The sequence below is a fragment of the Ranitomeya variabilis genome, chromosome 8, assembly GCF_051348905.1.
Source record: "Ranitomeya variabilis isolate aRanVar5 chromosome 8, aRanVar5.hap1, whole genome shotgun sequence".
NCBI lineage: Eukaryota > Metazoa > Chordata > Amphibia > Anura > Dendrobatidae > Ranitomeya > Ranitomeya variabilis.
In genome coordinates this window covers 38,560,803-38,580,357 of record NC_135239.1, presented here as the reverse complement: position 1 = coordinate 38,580,357, position 19,555 = coordinate 38,560,803, and the positions used below count along the sequence as shown (strand labels likewise).

At 43.9% G+C, this 19,555-nt stretch overlaps 1 protein-coding gene across 6 annotated transcripts in view; it reads left to right on the top strand.

Annotated features, from left to right (window-relative positions):
• Window positions 1-19,555, top strand: part of ASTN1 (astrotactin 1) — a 476,663-nt gene that overhangs the window by 374,503 nt on the left and 82,605 nt on the right. For all 6 annotated transcript variants that reach the window (XM_077276252.1, XM_077276255.1, XM_077276254.1 and 3 more), the window contains one exon: window positions 10,726-10,853. In XM_077276252.1, coding sequence (XP_077132367.1) covers window positions 10,726-10,853 — 128 coding nt within the window. The remainder of the gene's footprint in view (window positions 1-10,725; window positions 10,854-19,555) is intronic.

Genomic DNA, 19,555 nt, shown 5'->3' with positions numbered 1-19,555 from the left:
ATTATGGACCTGTAGCCATGGCAAATCCAACACGACCACATCATGCAGATTATGCAACACCAAAAAGCGAATATCCTCCTGATGTGCAGGAGCCATGCACATGGTCAACTGGGTCCAGTACTGAGGCTTATTCCTGGCCAAAGGCATAGCATCAATTCCCCTCAAAGGAATAGGATACTGCAATGGCTCCAAGAAAAAACCACAGCGTCTGGCAAACTCCAAGTCCATCAAATTCAGGGCAGCGCCTGAATCCACAAATGCCATAACAGAGTAGGACGACAAGGAGCAAATCAGAGTAACGGACAAAAGAAATTTAGGCTGTACAGTACCAATGGTGACCGACCTAGCGAACCGCTTAGTGCGCTTAGGACAATCAGAGATAGCATGAGTGGAGTCACCACAGTAAAAACACAGCCCATTCTGACGTCTGTGTTCTTGCCGTTCAGCTCTGGTCAAAGTCCTATCACATTGCATAGGCTCAGGCCTCTGCTTAGAGGATACCGCCAAATGGTGCACAGTTTTACGCTCACGTAAGCGCCGATCGATCTGTATGGCCAAGGACATTGATTCATTCAGACCAGCGGGCGTGGGGAACCCCACCATAACATCCTTAAGGGCTTCAGAAAGACCCTTTTTGAAAATTGCTGCCAGGGCACACTCATTCCACTGAGTAAGCACAGACCACTTTCTGAACTTCTGGCAATAAACCTCCGCTTCATCCTGACCCTGACACAAAACCAGCAAAATTTTCTCTGCCTGGTCCACAGAATTCGGTTCATCATAAAGTAATCCCAGCGCCAGAAAAAACGCATCTACATTACTGTTATGATCCTTAGTGGTTGAGGATCACGAATTACTCCAGCTAAGTAACAAACATAGGACAAGCTCTAGGGAGGTGGCAAACTGGACTGACCGCAAATCTGAACCTATCCAAACACACTAGAAGTAGCCGGTGAACGTGCCTAAAAATCCTAGACGTCTCGAGCCAGCCTGAGGAACTAACTACCCCTAGAGAGAAAGAAAGACCTCTCTTGCCTCCAGAGAAATAATCCCCAAAGATATAGAAGCCCCCAACAAATAATAACGGTGAGGTAAGAGGAAGGCACATACACAGGGGTGAAAACAGATTCAGCAAATGAGGCCCACTAATACTAGATAACAGAAAATAGTAAAGGGGTCTGTGCGGTCAGTAAAAAACCCTTACAAAATATCCACACTGAGATTTCAAGAACCCCCGCACCAACTAACGGTGTGGGGGGAGAAACTCAGTCCCCTAGAGCAACCAGCAAGCGAGGAGATCACATCTTAGCAAGCTGGACAAGAAACATGATGAATGCTGATAATCAAAAAATGAACGGACAAAAACTTAGCTTGTCTTGGAGAGGCTGGGAGCAAGGTAATCACAAGGAATCTGAAGAGCACTGAATACATTGATAGCAGGCAAGGAACTGAGTATCCAGGTGAGCTAAATAGGAAACCAACCAAGGATAACGAACCAGCTGATGCAGCCAACCTGCAGAAAGACAACACTACACAGTACCGCTTGTGACCACTAGAGGGAGCCTAAAAATAGAGTTCACAACAGTACCCCCCCCTTGAGGAGGGGTCACCGAACCCTCATCAAGACCCCCAGGGCGATCAGGATGAGCCGCGTGGAAGGCACGTACCAAATCGGCCGCATGAACATCAGAGGCGACAACCCAGGAATTATCCTCCTGACCATAGCCCTTCCACTTCACCAAATACTGAAGCCTCCGTCTAGAGATATGAGAATCCAAAATCTTCTCCACCACATACTCCAATTCTCCCTCGACCAGCACCGGAGCAGGAGGCTCAACAGAAGGAACCACAGGTACCACATACCTCCGCAACAAAGACCTATGGAACACATTATGAATGGCAACCGATGCTGGGAGATCCAAATGAAAAGACACCGGGTTAAGGATTTCCAAGATCTTATAAGGACCGATGAAGCGAGGCTTCAATTTAGGAGAGGAGACCTTCATAGGAACATACCGAGAAGACAGCCATACCAAATCCCCAACACGAAGTCGGGGACCCACACCGCGGCGGCGGTTGGCAAAGCGCTGAGCCTTCTCCTGTGACAACCTCAAATTGTCCACAACATGGTTCCAAATCTGCTGCAACCTATCCACCACAGAATCCACCCCAGGACAGTCAGAAGACTCAACCTGACCCGAGGAAAAACGAGGATGGAAACCAGAATTGCAGAAAAAAGGCGAAACCAAAGTAGCAGAACTAGCCCGATTATTAAGGGCAAACTCGGCCAATGGCAAAAAAGTCACCCAATCATCCTGATCAGCAGAAACAAAACATCTCAAATAAGTTTCCAACGTCTGATTAGTTCGCTCGGTTTGGCCATTAGTCTGAGGATGGAAGGCCGACGAAAAAGATAAATCAATGCCCATCTTAGCACAAAAAGTCCGCCAAAACCTGGACACAAACTGGGATCCTCTATCAGACACAATATTTTCAGGAATGCCGTGCAAGCGAACCACATTCTGAAAATATAGAGGAACCAAATCAGAGGAGGAAGGCAACTTAGGCAAGGGCACCAAATGGACCATCTTGGAAAAACGATCACACACCACCCAGATGACAGACATTTTCTGAGATACTGGAAGATCCGAAATAAAATCCATGGAAATGTGCGTCCAAGGCCTTTTCGGGACAGGCAAAGGCAAAAGCAAACTGCTGGCACGAGAACAGCAAGGCTTAGCCCGAGCACAAATCCCACAAGACTGCACAAAGGAACGCACATCCCACGACAAGGAAGGCCACCAGAAGGACCTAGCCACCAAATCTCTGGTACCAAAAATCCCAGGATGACCCGCCAACACCGAAGAATGAACCTTGGAAATAACTCTGCTGGTCCATCTATCCGGGACAAACAGTCTCTCTGGTGGACAACGGTCAGGTCTATCCGCCTGAAATTTCTGCAGCACTCGTCGCAAATCTGGGGAAATGGCAGACAAAATCACTCCCTCTCTGAGAACACCAGCCGGCTCAGAAACTCCTGGAGAGTCAGGCACAAAACTCCTAGAAAGTGCATCAGCCTTCACGTTCTTCGAACCAGGCAGGTATGAGACCATGAAGTTGAAACGGGAGAAAAACAGCGACCAACGAGCCTGTCTAGGATTCAGGCGCTTGGCAGATTCGAGGTAAATCAGGTTTTTGTGATCAGTCAAGACCACCACACGATGTTTAGCTCCTTCGAGCCAATGTCGCCACTCCTCAAATGCCCACTTCATAGCCAACAACTCCCGATTACCAACATCATAATTCCGCTCGGCAGGCGAAAACTTTCTTGAAAAGAAAGCACATGGCTTCATCACAGAGCCATCAGAGCTTCTCTGTGACAAAACAGCCCCTGCTCCAATCTCAGAAGCATCAACCTCGACCTGGAAGGGGAGAGAGACATCCGGTTGACATAAGACTGGAGCCGAAGAAAACCGGTGCTTCAGTTCCCGAAAGGCCTCCACGGCCGCAGGAGACCAATTAGTCACATCAGAACCCTTCTTAGTCAAATCCGTCAAAGGTTTAACCACGCTAGAAAAATTAGCGATGAAACGACGGTAAAAATTAGCAAAACCCAAGAACTTCTGAAGACTCTTAACAGACGTAGGCTGAGTCCAATCATGAATAGCCTGGACCTTGACTGGGTCCATCTCCACAGTAGAAGGAGAAAAAATCAAACCCAAAAAGGAGACCTTCTGTACTCCGAAGAGGCATTTTGAGCCCTTCACAAATAAAGCATTAGCGCGCAGGACCTGAAACACCATCCTGACCTGCTTCACATGGTACTCCCAATCATCAGAAAAGACCAAAATGTCATCCAGATAAACAATCATAAATTTATCCAGATATTCTCGGAAGATGTCATGCATGAAGGACTGAAACACAGAAGGAGCATTAGAGAGTCCAAAAGGCATCACTAAGTACTCAAAATGGCCTTCGGGCGTATTAAATGCTGTTTTCCATTCATTTCCCTGCTTAATGCGCACAAGGTTATACGCACCACGGAGATCTATCTTAGTGAACCAACTGGCCCCCTTAATCCGAGCAAACAAATCAGACAATAGTGGCAAAGGATACTGAAATTTGACTGTGATTTTATTCAGAAGACGATAATCTATACAAGGTCTCAAAGAACCGTCCTTCTTGGCCACAAAAAAAAATCCTGCACCAAGAGGGGAAGAGGATGGGCGAATATGTCCCTTCTCCAAAGACTCCTTTATATAACTCCGCATCGCGGCATGCTCTGGTATAGACAAATTAAAAAGTCGTCCCTTAGGGAATTTACTACCAGGAATTAAATTTATAGCACAGTCACAATCCCTATGAGGGGGCAGGGCACTGGACCTGGGCTCATCAAATACATCCTGGTAGTCAGACAAAAACTCAGGGACCTCAGAAGGAGTAGAAGAAGCAATAGACACCAACGGAGTATCGCCATGAATTCCCTGACAACCCCAACTTGACACAGACATAGCTTTCCAATCTAAAACTGGATTATGAGTTTGCAGCCATGGCAGACCCAAAACGACAACATCATGCAAATTATGCAGAACAAGAAAGCGAATCACCTCCTGATGTACGGGAGTCATGCACATGGTCATTTGCGTCCAATACTGAGGCTTATTCTCAGCCAATGGCGTAGCATCAATTCACGTCAGAGGAATAGGAAATTCCAAAGGCTCCAGGACAAAACCACAGCGCCTGGCAAACGACAAATCCATCAGATTCAGGGCAGCACCCGAATCCACAAAAGCCATAACCGGGTAGGACGACAAAGAACAAATCAAAGTAACAGACAAAATAAATTTAGGCTGTATCGTATCAATGGTGACAGGTTTAGCGATTTTTTTTTAAACGTTTAGAGCATGCTGAGATAACATGAGTAGAATCACCACAGTAAAAGCACAACCCATTTTGACGTCTATGACTTTGTCGCTCAATTCTGGTCAGAGTTCGGTCAGATTGCATAGACTCAGGTCTCTGTTCAGAAAGTACCGCCAAAGGATGAGCAGATTTGCGCTCCCGCAAACGCCGATCAACCTGAATGGCTAAAGCCATAGAATCACTCAGACTTGTAGGGGTGGGAAACCCCACCATAACATTCTTAACGGCCTCAGAAAGACCTTCTCTGAAATTTGCAGCCAGGGCACACTCATTCCATTGAGTAAGCACCGACCATTTCCGAAATTTTTGACAATACACCTCTGCTTCATCCTGGCCTTGAGAAATAGCCAGCAATGCTTTTTCTGCCTGATTCTCAAGATTAGGCTCCTCATAAAGCAGTCCAAGAGCCAGAAAAAATGCATCTACATTAAGCAATGCAGGATCTCCTGGCGCCAGAGAGAAAGCCCAATCTTGAGGGTCGCCACGCAACAAGGAGATAACAATTTTAACTTGCTGAGTGGAATCACCAGAGGAACGAGGTCTCAGAGACAGAAATAACTTACAATTATTCTTAAAATTCTGAAACCTAGATCTATCTCCAGAAAACAACTCAGGAATGGGTATCTTTGGTTCTGACATAGGGCTATGAATAACAAAATCCTGAATACTTTGCACCCGTGCAGTAAGATGATCCAAACTAGAAGTCAGAGTCTGAACATTCATGTCTGCAGCTGAGCTCAAAACCACCCAGAGTTCAAGGGGATGAAAGAAGCTAAACAGACTGCAGCAAAGGAAAAGCGGGAGGAAAAAAAAAAAATGTACTCAGGTCTTCTTTTTATCCCACTTCTGCGATGCATTAAACACTTTTTTGGGCCTGCTATACTGTTATGATCCTTAGTGGTTGAGGATCACGAATTACTCCAGCTAAGTAACAAACATAGGACAAGCTCTAGGGAGGTGGCAAACTGGACTGACCGCAAATCTGAACCTATCCAAACACACTAGAAGTAGCCGGTGAACGTGCCTAAAAATCCTAGACGTCTCGAGCCAGCCTGAGGAACTAACTACCCCTAGAGAGAAAGAAAGACCTCTCTTGCCTCCAGAGAAATAATCCCCAAAGATATAGAAGCCCCCAACAAATAATAACGGTGAGGTAAGAGGAAGGCACATACACAGGGGTGAAAACAGATTCAGCAAATGAGGCCCACTAATACTAGATAGCAGAAAATAGTAAAGGGGTCTGTGCGGTCAGTAAAAAACCCTTACAAAATATCCACACTGAGATTTCAAGAACCCCCGCACCAACTAACGGTGTGGGGGGAGAAACTCAGTCCCCTAGAGCAACCAGCAAGCGAGGAGATCACATCTTAGCAAGCTGGACAAGAAACATGATGAATGCTGATAATCAAAAAATGAACGGACAAAAACTTAGCTTGTCTTGGAGAGGCTGGGAGCAAGGTAATCACAAGGAATCTGAAGAGCACTGAATACATTGATAGCAGGCAAGGAACTGAGTATCCAGGTGAGCTAAATAGGAAACCAACCAAGGATAACGAACCAGCTGATGCAGCCAACCTGCAGAAAGACAACACTACACAGTACCGCTTGTGACCACTAGAGGGAGCCTAAAAATAGAGTTCACAACACATTACACAATGCAGGACCTCCCGGCGCCAGGGAGAATGCCCAGTCTTGAGGGTCGCCCCGCAACAAAGAAATAATGATTTTTACTTGCTGAATGGGGTCTGTTATGGACCTGGTGGTTAGGAGCACCTGGAATGACCTGATAGTCAAACTGCAAAAATAGAGCGAGCTCTGGGAAGTGGGAGCTCTGCTGACCGCAACACTAATCCTATTATCACACACACTAGAATTAGCCGTGGATCGTGCCTGACTCTGCCTAGACGACTCTTCACAGCCTGAGAGGTAACTACCCCTAAAGAGAAATATAGCCTCACCTTGCCTCAGAGAAATTCCCCAAAGGAAAAGGGCAGCCCCCCACATATATTGACTGTGAGTTAAGAGGAAGGCACAAACATAGGAATGAGACAGGTTTCAGCAAAGGAGGCCAGACTGACTAAATAGACAGAAGATAGATAAAGGGATCTTTGCGGTCAGCACAAAAAACTACAAAAAGCCACGCAGAGTGAGCAAAAAACCACCGCACCGACTCACGGTGCGGTAGGTGCCACTCTGCAACCCAGAGCTTCCAGCTAGCGAGACAATATCATGAAGCCAGCTGGACTGAACTAAGCAGGTACTCAGAAATATATTCAGCACACAAATGAACAACAAAATGAGCTTAGCAGGGACTTAGCTTCTGTTGAAGTAGACAGGTCATCAGGAGATCCAAGTGAGATCTGAACCAGTACTGATACAATGACAACTGGCATCAAGTAACGATCTGAGCAGAGTTAAATAGAGGAACCAGCCCAGTCCTAAACGATGCAGCTGAGGAAGCCACTTCCAGACCAGCAGTTCCACTTTCAGCCACCAGAGGGAACCCACGGACAGAACTCACAGAAATACCATTCCTGACCAGAGGAGGGAGTACGAGAACAGAGTTCACAACAGGGGTCACCAGAAGAGCGGGGTTTCAGAGCAAGAAACAGTTTACAATTATTTTTGAAATTCAGAAACTTAGATCTATCCCCAGAAAACAAATCAGGAATTGGAATTCTAGGCTCTAACATCGGATTCTGAACTACATAATTTTGAAAGCTTTGTACCCTTGCAGTGAGTTGATCCACACTAGAGGACAGACCTTGAATGTCCATATCTGCACCTGAGTTCTGAACCACCCAGAGGTTAAGGGGAAAAGAGAGACAAAACACACTGCAGAGAAAAAAAAATGGTCTCAGAGCTTCTCTTTTCCCTCTATTGAGAAGCATTAACACTTTGTGGGCCAGCTGTACTGTTATGGACCTGGTGGTTTTTTAATCAAAAAATAGCATAAAAGCCATCCCACCACAACAAGGTAACTCTGATCGGGACAGTCATACACTGTCTAATATTAAAACCTTACCATGTGTCAATGTTGATCTCAGTGTGAATAAGGGCAGACAAAAGGACTGGGCCCAACCAGTGAAACACCAGTCAAGGGAAGCCTTATGTACAATTTCCAGTTCAGGAGAGGAAGGCTACTGTTATGGACCTGGTGGTTAGGTGCACCCGGAATGACCTGTTAGTTATATACGGAATCGGGACAAGCTCTGGGGAAGTGGGAACTCTGCTGACCGCAAACCCTACTCCTATCACAACCACTAGAAATAGCCGTGGAGCATGCCTGACTCTGCCTAGACGCCTCTTCACAGCCGAAGAGCTAACTACCCCTAAAGATAGGAAACAAAGCCTCACCTTGCCTCAGAGAAATTCCCCAAAGGTAAAGGCAGCCCCCCACAAGTATTGACTGTGAGTTAAGAGGAATACACAAACATAGGAATGAAATAGGTTTCAGCAAAGGAGGCCAGTCTAACTAAACAGATTGAGGATAGCAAAGGGATCTTTGCGGTCAACACAAAAAAACTACAAATAACCACACAGAGTGTGCAAAAAGACCCCCGCACCGACTCACGGTGCGGTGGTGCCACTCTGCACCCCCAGAGCTTCCAGCTAGCAAGGAAATATCATGGTAGCAAGCTGGATTAGAATTAAGCAAGAAAACAATAAGAAACAAATAAACTAGCAGGAACTTAGCTTCTGCTGGAATAGACAGGTCCTCAGAAAGGTCCCAGAGAAATCTGAACCAATGCTAAGACATCGACAGCTGGCATACACCAACGATCTGAGTGGAGTTAAATAGAGAAGCCAATCCAGCAACAAACAAGGAGCAGGTGAGGAAAGCACCTCAATGGCTAGTAGCTCCACTCACAGCCACCAGAGGGAGTTCACAGACAGAACTCGCCGAAGTACCATTCATGGCCACAGGAGGGAGCTCGAGAACGGAACTCACAACAGGCCACACCCGGCTTGTACAAAATGCAATAATACAAAGAAAAAAACACAAAAAATGAGCTTGACTTGAGCTGGTACACATGCAGAACTTAAACACATGTTCACATTGGCCACAAAATATATAAAACCAATAAGAGAAAAAATGAGCAAAAACCCTGCTGCAGCTAAGTAAATAAAAAGCAAAAAAGTGCATCTAATTTTTTTTTTTCTCTTGTAGGTTTTATATGTTTTGTGTCCAAAGTGAACATGCGTTTAAGTTCTGCATGAGTACCAACTCAAGTCAAGGTCAATTTTTGTGGTTTTTTTCTTTGTATTATTGCATTCTGTGGAAGCCGGGGTGTGGCCTTCTTTTCTTGAGCTGGAAATTGTATATAAGGCTTCCCCAGACTGGTGTTCCACTGGTTTGGGCCCAGTCCTTTTGTCTGCCCTTGTTCACACTGAGGCCAACATTTACACATGGTAAGGTTTTAACATTAGACAGTGTAAGACCGTCCCAGTCAAAGTTACCTTGTCGTGGTGGGATGGATTTTATGCTATTTTTTTAATCAAAAAAAGCATTACTAAAAACTCTATGCTATTTAAATGCACTGTTTTGCTTTTTATTTGCTTAGTTACAGCAGGGTTTTTGCTCATTATTTCTCTTGTAGGTTTTATATCAGCTGCACATGCTGTATATAAAAGGCTATGTGGGGCACATGCTGAATTTCAGAGGCTATGTGGGGCATAGGCTGTATATAGGGGCAACTGGGTGCACACGCTGTATTTCGGAGACTACGCTGGGTACATTCTGTATATAAGAAGCTATGTGGAGGCTCATACTGTATATAGGATGTTATGTGAGGGCTCATGCTGTACTTAAGAGGCTATGTGGGGGCTCATACTATATATAGGAGGCTGTGTGGGGGCTCATACTGTATGTAAGAGGCTATGTGTGGATCATACTGTATATAGGAGGATACGTGGGGGCTCTTACAGTATATAGGGGCTGTGTGGAGGTTCATATGGTATATAGAGGGTTGTGTTCAGGCTCATACGGTACATAGGGGTATGTCAACATACTTCATTCTGCTCAATGTAAAGTCCTACAATTAACATTAATACAAAATAATTATTATTAATATGTTAATATTAGTATTGAGCAGAATTAATTTTAGCATATCGGTTCAGCCCTCCACAACTGTCCTGGTCTCTCATGTGGGCGCTTGGGAAAAATAATTGCCCACCCCTTGGCTTGAGCATGGCAAGCTTGATCTCTTGGCAAATATTTCCACCTCCTTAAGGAGGACCTGTCTGTCACCAATATTGCTGATCCTCTAAGAATGCCAGATTTTTTTTACAACTCTCCACATAGATCTAAAGATACTATATGGGACTTTTTCTATAGTGCAATTTTTTTTGTCTTTTATCAAGGGGGTGTAGCTCCCAGGATCCTCTGGGCCACGTCTTTAGGCTGTTCTGCATTATTACCCTATAAGCTACGCACTCCTTGGTGAAGAGCATATTAATTAGCATCAAATAAAAAGGTTCATAGATCTAGAACTGTATAGTAGATAAAAAAAAACAAAACGGTATTCTCCACGGAGTATTGGGAATAAAATAAGAGCAAAAACTGGTCAAGTCCTCTTTAACCTCTGACCGTTACGCTTCAAAGCAGTCCTTGACAGAAATCTGATATTTCTGGATTTCTGTTATAGATTTTCTGGGAACCCAACGGGTAACTTGTTCAAAGCAAATCCTTATCATACGAACGTGACCTAACTTAACTACTTGTCAAATAATGTAGTATATTATGCTATTGCACTTTAGCCATCATGACTCCTAACTCATATATTCTTGCTTCTAATGTAGACAGAATAATTTTGCTCGTGGACTTGAGCATCAGCTTCCAGATGGTCTCATAGTATCCACCATACCTTCAGAAACCCAATGCCATGAGGAAATATCGGAGCCGGTTCCTGACCCTGATTTTCTGACAGGTCAGTAAATACAATCATTTCACTGCTATCTTGCTTCAAAAGAACAGATGATGAAGTATCTACTAGACCTCCAGGTGCTCGGAATGTCAGGTTGTCTCCGGAATGTATGTGATTACTGTGGTGAGGTGTATTTGTATGCTTATTTTAACATTATTACCTAATGCAAGGGAGAGCATTGTTTATTGGTTGTGTTAAATCTATATTATCACCCCTTAATGTGTTATCACATGACACTCTCATCCATTAATGCTATTTGTGTGTGCAAAGCCTGATGAGCTATTAAAAGGTGATAATATCAGATGATAACACATCCAGAAGAAATCGATGAAAAGTCACCCCAGGTAGTAATGCATTAGACAGTTTGGTGAAAAAAAACCATTACACATTCTTGGAATTCTGATGCCGCTTGTTTTGAGCCATGATGCAGACGGAAATCTAATCTTGGCGTATTTGTAAATGAAAGAAAATAAAATCAGAAGAAAATGAAATCCTAGATTAAAAGTGACTGACCACTAATAACAAGAATGTACTGTATAGCTAGAGAATGGTTGGAAACCGGTAACAACATATCCAATCCACACAGGCAAATAAATCAAGCCATAGATGTCCATAAATTAAGCCTTGTGTAATAATGAGAAATGACACAGGGAAAAAGTATTGAACACACTGAATGAAATGTATTTAATACTTTTTACAGAAACCTTTGTTGGTGATGGCAGCTTCAAGATGCCTCCTGTATGGAGAAACTAGTCACATGCATTGCTCAGGTGTGATTTTGGCCCATTCTTTCACACAAACAATAGTCAACTCTTGAAGGTTCCATGGCCTCTTTCTATGAACTTTGGGCTTTAGTTCCTTCCATATATTTTCCTTTGGATTCCTGTCCAGTGATTGGCTTGGCCATTCCAGTAGCTTTGTTTACTTTCTCTGAAACCAATTGACAGTTTCCTTGTCTGTGCATTAGGGATCATCGTCTTGCTAACATTTCCACCCTCGTTACATCTTCATCATCCTGGTAGATTGCATCATATTGTTATCAAAAATGTCTCGGTACATTTGTCCATTCATGCTTTTTTCAATTATATGAAGTTTGTCAGCCCAACACCATGGTGTTCCCACCTCCAAACTTCCCTGTTAGGTCGAGGTCACACTTGCGAATTCAATGCGAGAAACTCGTGCGAGTCTCTAGCATCAATACCCAGCACTGCCGCCGGCACTCAGATCCGGAGCATACAGCTGCATGTATTTCTATGCAGCCATATGCTCTGGTCCCGAGTGCCGGTTACTGTGCCGGGACTTGATGCGAGAGACTCACGTGAGTTTCTCGCATTGAACTCGCAAGTGTGACCCCGGCCTTAGTATGGTGTTTTGCAGTGCATTTTGGCCTGCAAGCAATCAAGTCTTGCATGGCGAGCGTGCATACAAGCCATGGAGGTTAAGTGCATTACTTATATTTTTCTTTGAAACATTTGTACCTGTTGATTACATTTATTTCTGTAACTCTCCACAAGAGGTCATTGGATCTTAAGGCCCCGTCACACATAGCGACGCTGCAGCGATACAGACAGCGATGCCGATCGCTGCAGCGTCGCTGTTTAGTCACTGTGTGGTCGCTGGAGAGCTGTCACATAGACCACTCTCCAGCGACCAACGATGCTGAGGTCCCCGGGTAACCAGAGTAAACATCGGGTTGCTAAGCGCAGGGCCGCGCTTAGTAACCCGATGTTTACCCTGGTTACCAGTGTAAAATGTAAAAAAACAAAAAGTACATACTCACCTTCGCATCCCCCAGGGTCCGCTTCCTGCACTGACTGAGCGCCGGCCCTAACAGCAGAGCGGTGACGTCACCGCTGTGCTGTGCTTTCACTTTACGGCCGGCAGTCAGTCAGTGCGGGAAGCAGACGGCAAGGGACCTGACGGACACTGGAATGTGAGTATGTACTGTTTGGGTTTTTTTACGTTTACGATTTACGGCCCTGCGCTTAGTAACCCGATGTTTACCCTGGTTACCAGTGAAGACATCGCTGAATCCATGTCACACACACCGATTCAGCGATGTCAGCGGGACCTCAACGACCAAAAAAAGGTCCAGGCCATTCCGACACGACCAGCGATCTCACAGCAGGGGCCGGGTCGCTGGTACATGTCAAACATAGCGAGATCGCTACTGAGGTCGCTGTTGCGTCACAAAACTTGTGACTCAGCAGCGATCTCGCTAGCGATCTCGCTATGTGAGATGGGGCCTTTAGACAACTCTTCTGACAATTCTTTTCACTCTTCTGTCTGACATCTTGCAGAGGGCACCTGGTTGTGGCCGGTTTATGGTGAAATTATGTTTTTTTCCACTTCCAGATTATGGTCCTAACAGTTCTCACTGGAACATTCAGTAGTTTAGAAATTGTTTTGAAACCAATGCCATCAGTATGTTTTGCAACAATAAGGTTGCAAAGGTCTTGAGACAGCTCACTGATTTTATCCATTATGAGATGTTTCTTGTGTGACACCTTGGTAATGTGACACCTTTATATAGGCCATCACTTGAACCAGCTGATATCATTTTTTACTTAGTGGCATGATTGATTTCTAATTACTGATAGATTTCAGCTGGTGTCATGACTTTCCATGGCTTTTGCACCTCTCTTTCGCCTAGTGTTCAATACTTTTTTCTTCGGTCATTTCTCACTATTATACATAACTTTAATGTATGGACATAAATCGTTCGATTTCTTTGCCTATGTGGATTGGATGGGTTGTTGTTACTGACATCTGGTGATTATTTCATGTCAATAGCACAATAGATATATATTTAAGGAGAAAATTGGTGATGTGTTCAATACAATTCATTAGGTCCATACTGTCCATTAGCTCTATAACATCATGTGATAAAAACAGACTAGCTTAATTCTTCTAAGCTCTATGTAGAAACAGGAAGTCTATTTTCCCAGCATGAGTCATCATTAGAGCTACAATTCTACATCACTGCAAAGTCTATGGAAGGGAGGAGAAGCGGAGCAGCTGGGTCAGGAGTTAAAGAGGAGGTGGAGCTGGGCTGCCAGGGACTTTGCAGTGAAATAGAATTGTACTTCTTATGATGACTCATGCAGGGAAAATAGACTTCCTGTTTCTACACAGAGTTTAGAAGGATTCAGCTAGGCTGTTTTTAATCAGGTGATGTCATAGGCCTAACGGAAAAGAGAAGGATTAACTGGGTAGAAGAGCAAAATGAGCAATTGCTAGTACACAGTGCTATATAATATGAGGATTGCAATATATATGAAGAAGATAGACACTTTTATTGGTGTGCTTCTCTAAAGAGGTTGTGCAGGCATACTTTTATCGGACATTTGGACAACCGCCACTGCACAGTGTGTTGTACAATTGCTGTTCAATTCTTTGAGAGTATTGTGTACCGCACAGTATGCAGTGGCGTCTCTTTACCATCAATGTAGAGGAGTATTGCTGCACAACCCTTGAATCGTGGACCCCTTTAAATTCACTCTGCATGTGTTAGTGTCTATTTTTAATCAATATCTAGGGCAGGAGATTTCCCATATCCATGATTTTTTTGCTGTGTCTTACACATTTTACACCATTATTTAGATGAGACAGCACCCGAATCTTTGGTTGCAAACAGTTAAAGTCAAAATGTTCAGTCTCAGAATTTCACAGGCAGACGATTCCAGCTGAAGTCATTACTAATCAGCACGGTGACATTATCGAACCATTACGCTTTTCTTAGACACCTTCTTATCCCACTCTAACATATGCTGCGTAGCCAGCGCTCCGATATTGTATGAACCCTGTCTAATTAGCAGCTTTCATAGATAAACGGGATCTGTCATTACTCTCCACTCACCTATTACCAGAGCTGTCTGCATTCTTCTTTTTAGCTCACGCTGTAACCTTATGCACACATACATTATCTTCCTTTTATGTAAATTGGTAACATGACTTAAACAGATGAGGTTGACCTTCTATTAATATGATAAAAGGATAGCAAAATTGTTTTGGCTTGGCAAGGTTTGCTGACTGTGCTTTACAATTAGTGGGTGTCATGCCCTTGCCAGACCTTACCCACACTTTGTTCAGAACAGTTCTTCAAGGTTCACTTTTACAATATAACTATGTTTTTACACTTTAGAAAAGCATAGCCATGCTAATCTTCACCAATTTCTACCAGCATGATATGCGCTAGAACATCCTTTCCCCCCATTTCATTGCATGAATTGCTCTGGCACTTGTCCAATGGCTTGTCTGCCCTGAACTGGAAGCCTATGTTAAGCCTGTATGCAGTTTGACAGGAGAATAGGTGCAGAGAGACAAAGGCAAGCCACAACTTCCTATGATCTGTCTCGGTGTCTCTGCTGCTAGAGATGGATTACACCTGACAACAGGCAGTGGATAGAAAGTTATACAAAAGGAAGACAACCTAGTGGTTGGCAAATAGTGGTTGGCAGAGAGACAAAGACAAGCCACAACTTCCTATGATCTGTCTCGGTGTCTCTGTTGCTAGAGATGGATTACACCTGATAACAGGCAGTGGATAGAAAGTTAGACAAAAGGAAGACAACCTAGTGGTTGGCAACTAGTGGTTGGCAGAGAGAAAAAGACAAGCAACAACTTCCTATGATCTGTCTCGGTGTCTCTGTTGCTAGAGATAAATTACACCTGACAACAGGCAGTGGATTGTTATGACCCCAATGGCAGAGGGTCTCAGAATTTATAACCAAGTCTGCAAACACAAAAAACCAGCTCATAGGGCAGTGGTAACTAGGCTGACCATATACCTGAACCTAGCACCACAAATAGCAGCAGCCGGGGAACGTACCTACGTTGGTTCTAGACGTCTCGCGCCAGCCGGAGAACTAACTAACCCTAGAAGGGAAAAGATAGACCTTTCTTGCCTCCAGAGAAAAGACCCCAAAAGTTGGATACAAGCCCCCAACAAATAATAACGGTGAGGTAAGAAGAAAAGACAAACGCAAGGATGAACTAGGTTTTTTAGCAAAGAGAGGCCCACTGACTAATAGCAGAATATAGGAAGATGACTTATACGGTCAGCAAAAACCCTATCAAAATTTCCACGCTGAATATTCAAGAACTCCCGAACCGTCTAACGGCACGGGGGGAGAATATCAGCCCCCTAGAGCTTCCAGCTATATCAGGAATCACATTTGGTACAAGCTGGACAGAAATAAGAGCAAATGCAAATAACCAAAAAATAAGGAAGCAGGACTTAGCTTATTTTGCAAGAACCAGGACCAGCAGACAGGAGCAAACAGAAAGGAACTGATTACAACGATGCCAGGCACCAGACTGAAAATCCAGGAAGCTTAAATAGCAACACCCCTGGACTAACGAGCCAGGTGGGTACCAAGCTAGAGAAAGAAGCTCAAAGTGTCATGTCGCTAGTGACCACAAGAGGGAGCCAAAAAGTCCAATTCACAACAGTGGATAGAAAGTTTGACAAAAGGAAGACAACCTAGTGGTTGGCAACAAGTGGTTGGCAGAGAGACAAAGACAAGCCACAACTTCCTATGATCTGTCTCGGTGTCTCTGCTGCTAGAGATGGATTACACCTGACAACAGGCAGTGGATAGAAAGTTTGACAAAAGGAAGACAACCTAGTGGTTGGCACTTTGGAGTTTTTTATTCTGGGGTAAGAAAACATGAGTTATAAATAAAATGAATTACAGATTGTCTGTTTATCTCATTTACTATAAAATGAGATCAAGTTGGCCGCTTTAAGTGTCGATCAAAAGTAACAAAAAAACAACTTGTTTAATAGCAGAGTGAAACTCTGCGGCTATATTTTTTATGGTGTATCTACGTTGTAATGGCATCATCTGGTAATACAGAGACTGATTAAACACAAGGAATTGGGCCAGGAATGAAGAGATAATGAATGTTTCCAAAAATTAAAACCATTTGTTCGGCTAACAGCTGTGTCCACACACATCTACATACGCCATGTTCAGGCTGAACGGGCATCATGTTTGTTTACATGAACAGAGGAAAATCATTGATGGTCAGGCGCTATCTTCAGGAGATCAGGCATGGTGAAATCCAGAATGGCTCTGTAGATTAGATAATCCTAGAACCACCATTCATAGTAGATGAAGGATTTAGAAAACTTCATCCCCCCTCCCAGTACACTGAGCTCTGCACAGATCACAGAGCATGCCTAGAAAGTGTCACGGATATGTCAGAGGCTGCAGACCATTGCACGGCATCTGCCTGCAGTAGGTCTCAGTAGTTTGCTTTGCAGATGAGTGGCCATCTCCCCCGGTGCTAATGGCCACACCTGGACCTGAGTGTTTATATACTTCCTGCTTGCAAATGCGGGTGATATTTTCTATTTGCACTTCCCTGTTGAAGCTTGGAGCTGCAGCACTTGTCTCGCGTCTTCTTTGGAGTTTGGAGGACATTGGTGTTTCTCTCTGAGTCTACTCAAGCTAAGTGTTCCCCTTGTTTTGTGTATCCTAGCTGCCTTTAATGATAGTGGGGATTTACTAGCGCCCATCCTGTCCTTCCTGATTCAGGGCGTATCGCCAGGGTCAGGCAGGGGTTAGGTATCCTGCTTGGCGATAGGTGCGGAACCTATATAGGGATGATAGGGCAGACAGACGTTAGATCTGTCTAGGGGTCTCCACTTCCCCCTTTCCCTACTGTTTGGTTCCCTTTCCCTTATCCCTTCATGTTGCACTTAGCATTTCCTACATTTTATATGACAGAAAGATCCCATAAAAGTCAAGAAACATCTCTTGACATTAGTTTCCTATGATTTATGTAGCTTCTTTAAAGTATTTCCCTAAATGCTGTTAACAGAAGCTTAGGCAAGATAGCCACACCATCATCATGTACAGAAAATAGATTAAATCCACAACTAGGAAATAAAACAGATAACATAGGAAGAATATATTTATTTGGCAGATTTTAATAATTTCACGTAATATTGGTGATACATTCCTTTGAGAAGCCTAATATGTATTAAGCTGCCTTAGTTGGGTTTATTCTAATGCATTATTGGGATTAAGAATTAAGATTCTGGTTATAGGACTATATGCACGTAAACCCTCCATAGTGTACATTTGCTTTCTTCCTATTTTGTAAATTTAATCCATTTATCTTCCTGAACCATTTACCTTTCTTTGTCCAAGCGATATTAAATTCTTCATAAAATAAAGTGATTCAATGTAGTCTCAACCTGGTAAAAACTTGACAGTGGAGACGAGTCAAAAACATGGGCATATTCTAAATAGGTTGATTAAAAAAGAAGAGTAGTCTCTCATTTGGGAGCTCAGTCTAGTGGAGTATTTCTACCAAGAGCATCTCTCTCTTTCTGTATCCTGACACATTCTTTCTTGGACCACCAATCGATTTCATCAGGCAGTATGTGATTCTTCATTTCTCCTGTAGTTGCTCTTCAAGTGACTTGAACGTTTACTGCCAGGTTTCCAGATGACTTTGGATTGCTTGGGTTTCCTGCATTGCGACCCCCAAATGTTTAGCCTTTTTAGAGCAGATCTTACTTAAAAAAAGAGAAATTGGCAGATGTAACAAACTTTTCTTCACTTTTCTTTATAATTAATGAGACCTAAAACTCCTAATTAGACATAAGAGAATGAATCCATAACTAATCAAATTCATTATGAATTTCCCAAATCCGGGACTCTGAAATTTTTGGAATTTGATTTGCATGAATCCAGTAAGATAGTCATTTTGCTGGATTCTTTTGATGGTCAGAAACAGTTTAAAATAAAAAATTATACTCATCTGCCCTAAGCCCTCATCTTATTCTATACGTCACCTCTGTCATCACCGCAGTTCTCTAATTCTCCACATCGGTCTGTTCAATTCTTCTGTTGATGAGGACCTCATGAACATGTGGGGGTAATGCACATCATTCATGTCAATGATTTTCGTTGCCCCTTCACATGACCGTGGTCTCACGTTGGAACAACGAGAAGAGACCCATGGACAGGGTAGCTATGGTGGAGATGGCATAAGGATTCAGTTGAGGCTTATTTTGGGGTTTAGAGAGATCTTACAGCATTTATTTACTTATTTAATGGCCCTTGGCTCCATTTCTAGCCATGGCGACTTGACGGATGAAACATCTGTAGGTGGATCGATCTTGTGCAAGTTGACATATGTCCACCAGCATCTACTCTGCTGTTATTATGGTAGTATCAAGAAAACGGATTGCTGTTCTTCCTCTTCACTTTGTTCCTTCTATTCTTCCAACCATGATGTCCTTCTGCAGTGATTGCTCTTTTCATATGATGTGTTCAAAGTAGGCAAGTCTTAGGCTACTTTCACACTAGCGTCATTTGACGCACGTCGCAATGCGTCGTTTTGGGGAAAAAAATCATCCTGCAAAGTTGCCCGCAGGATGTGTTTTTTCTCCATAGACTTTCATTAGCAACGCATTGCGACGGATTGCCACACGTCGCATCCGTCGTGCGACGGATGCGTCGTGTTTTGGCGGACCGTCAGCACAAAAAACGTTACATGTAACGTTTTTTTGTGTGTCGCCTCCGCCATTTTCGACCGCGCATGCGTGGCCGAAACTCCGCCTTCTCCTCCCCGGACTGCAGAATGGGCAGCGGATGCATTGTAAAACTGCATCCGCTGCCCACGTCTTGCAGAAATTTCACCGCATTCGTCGGTACGTCGGCCCGACGCACTGCGACGGGCCC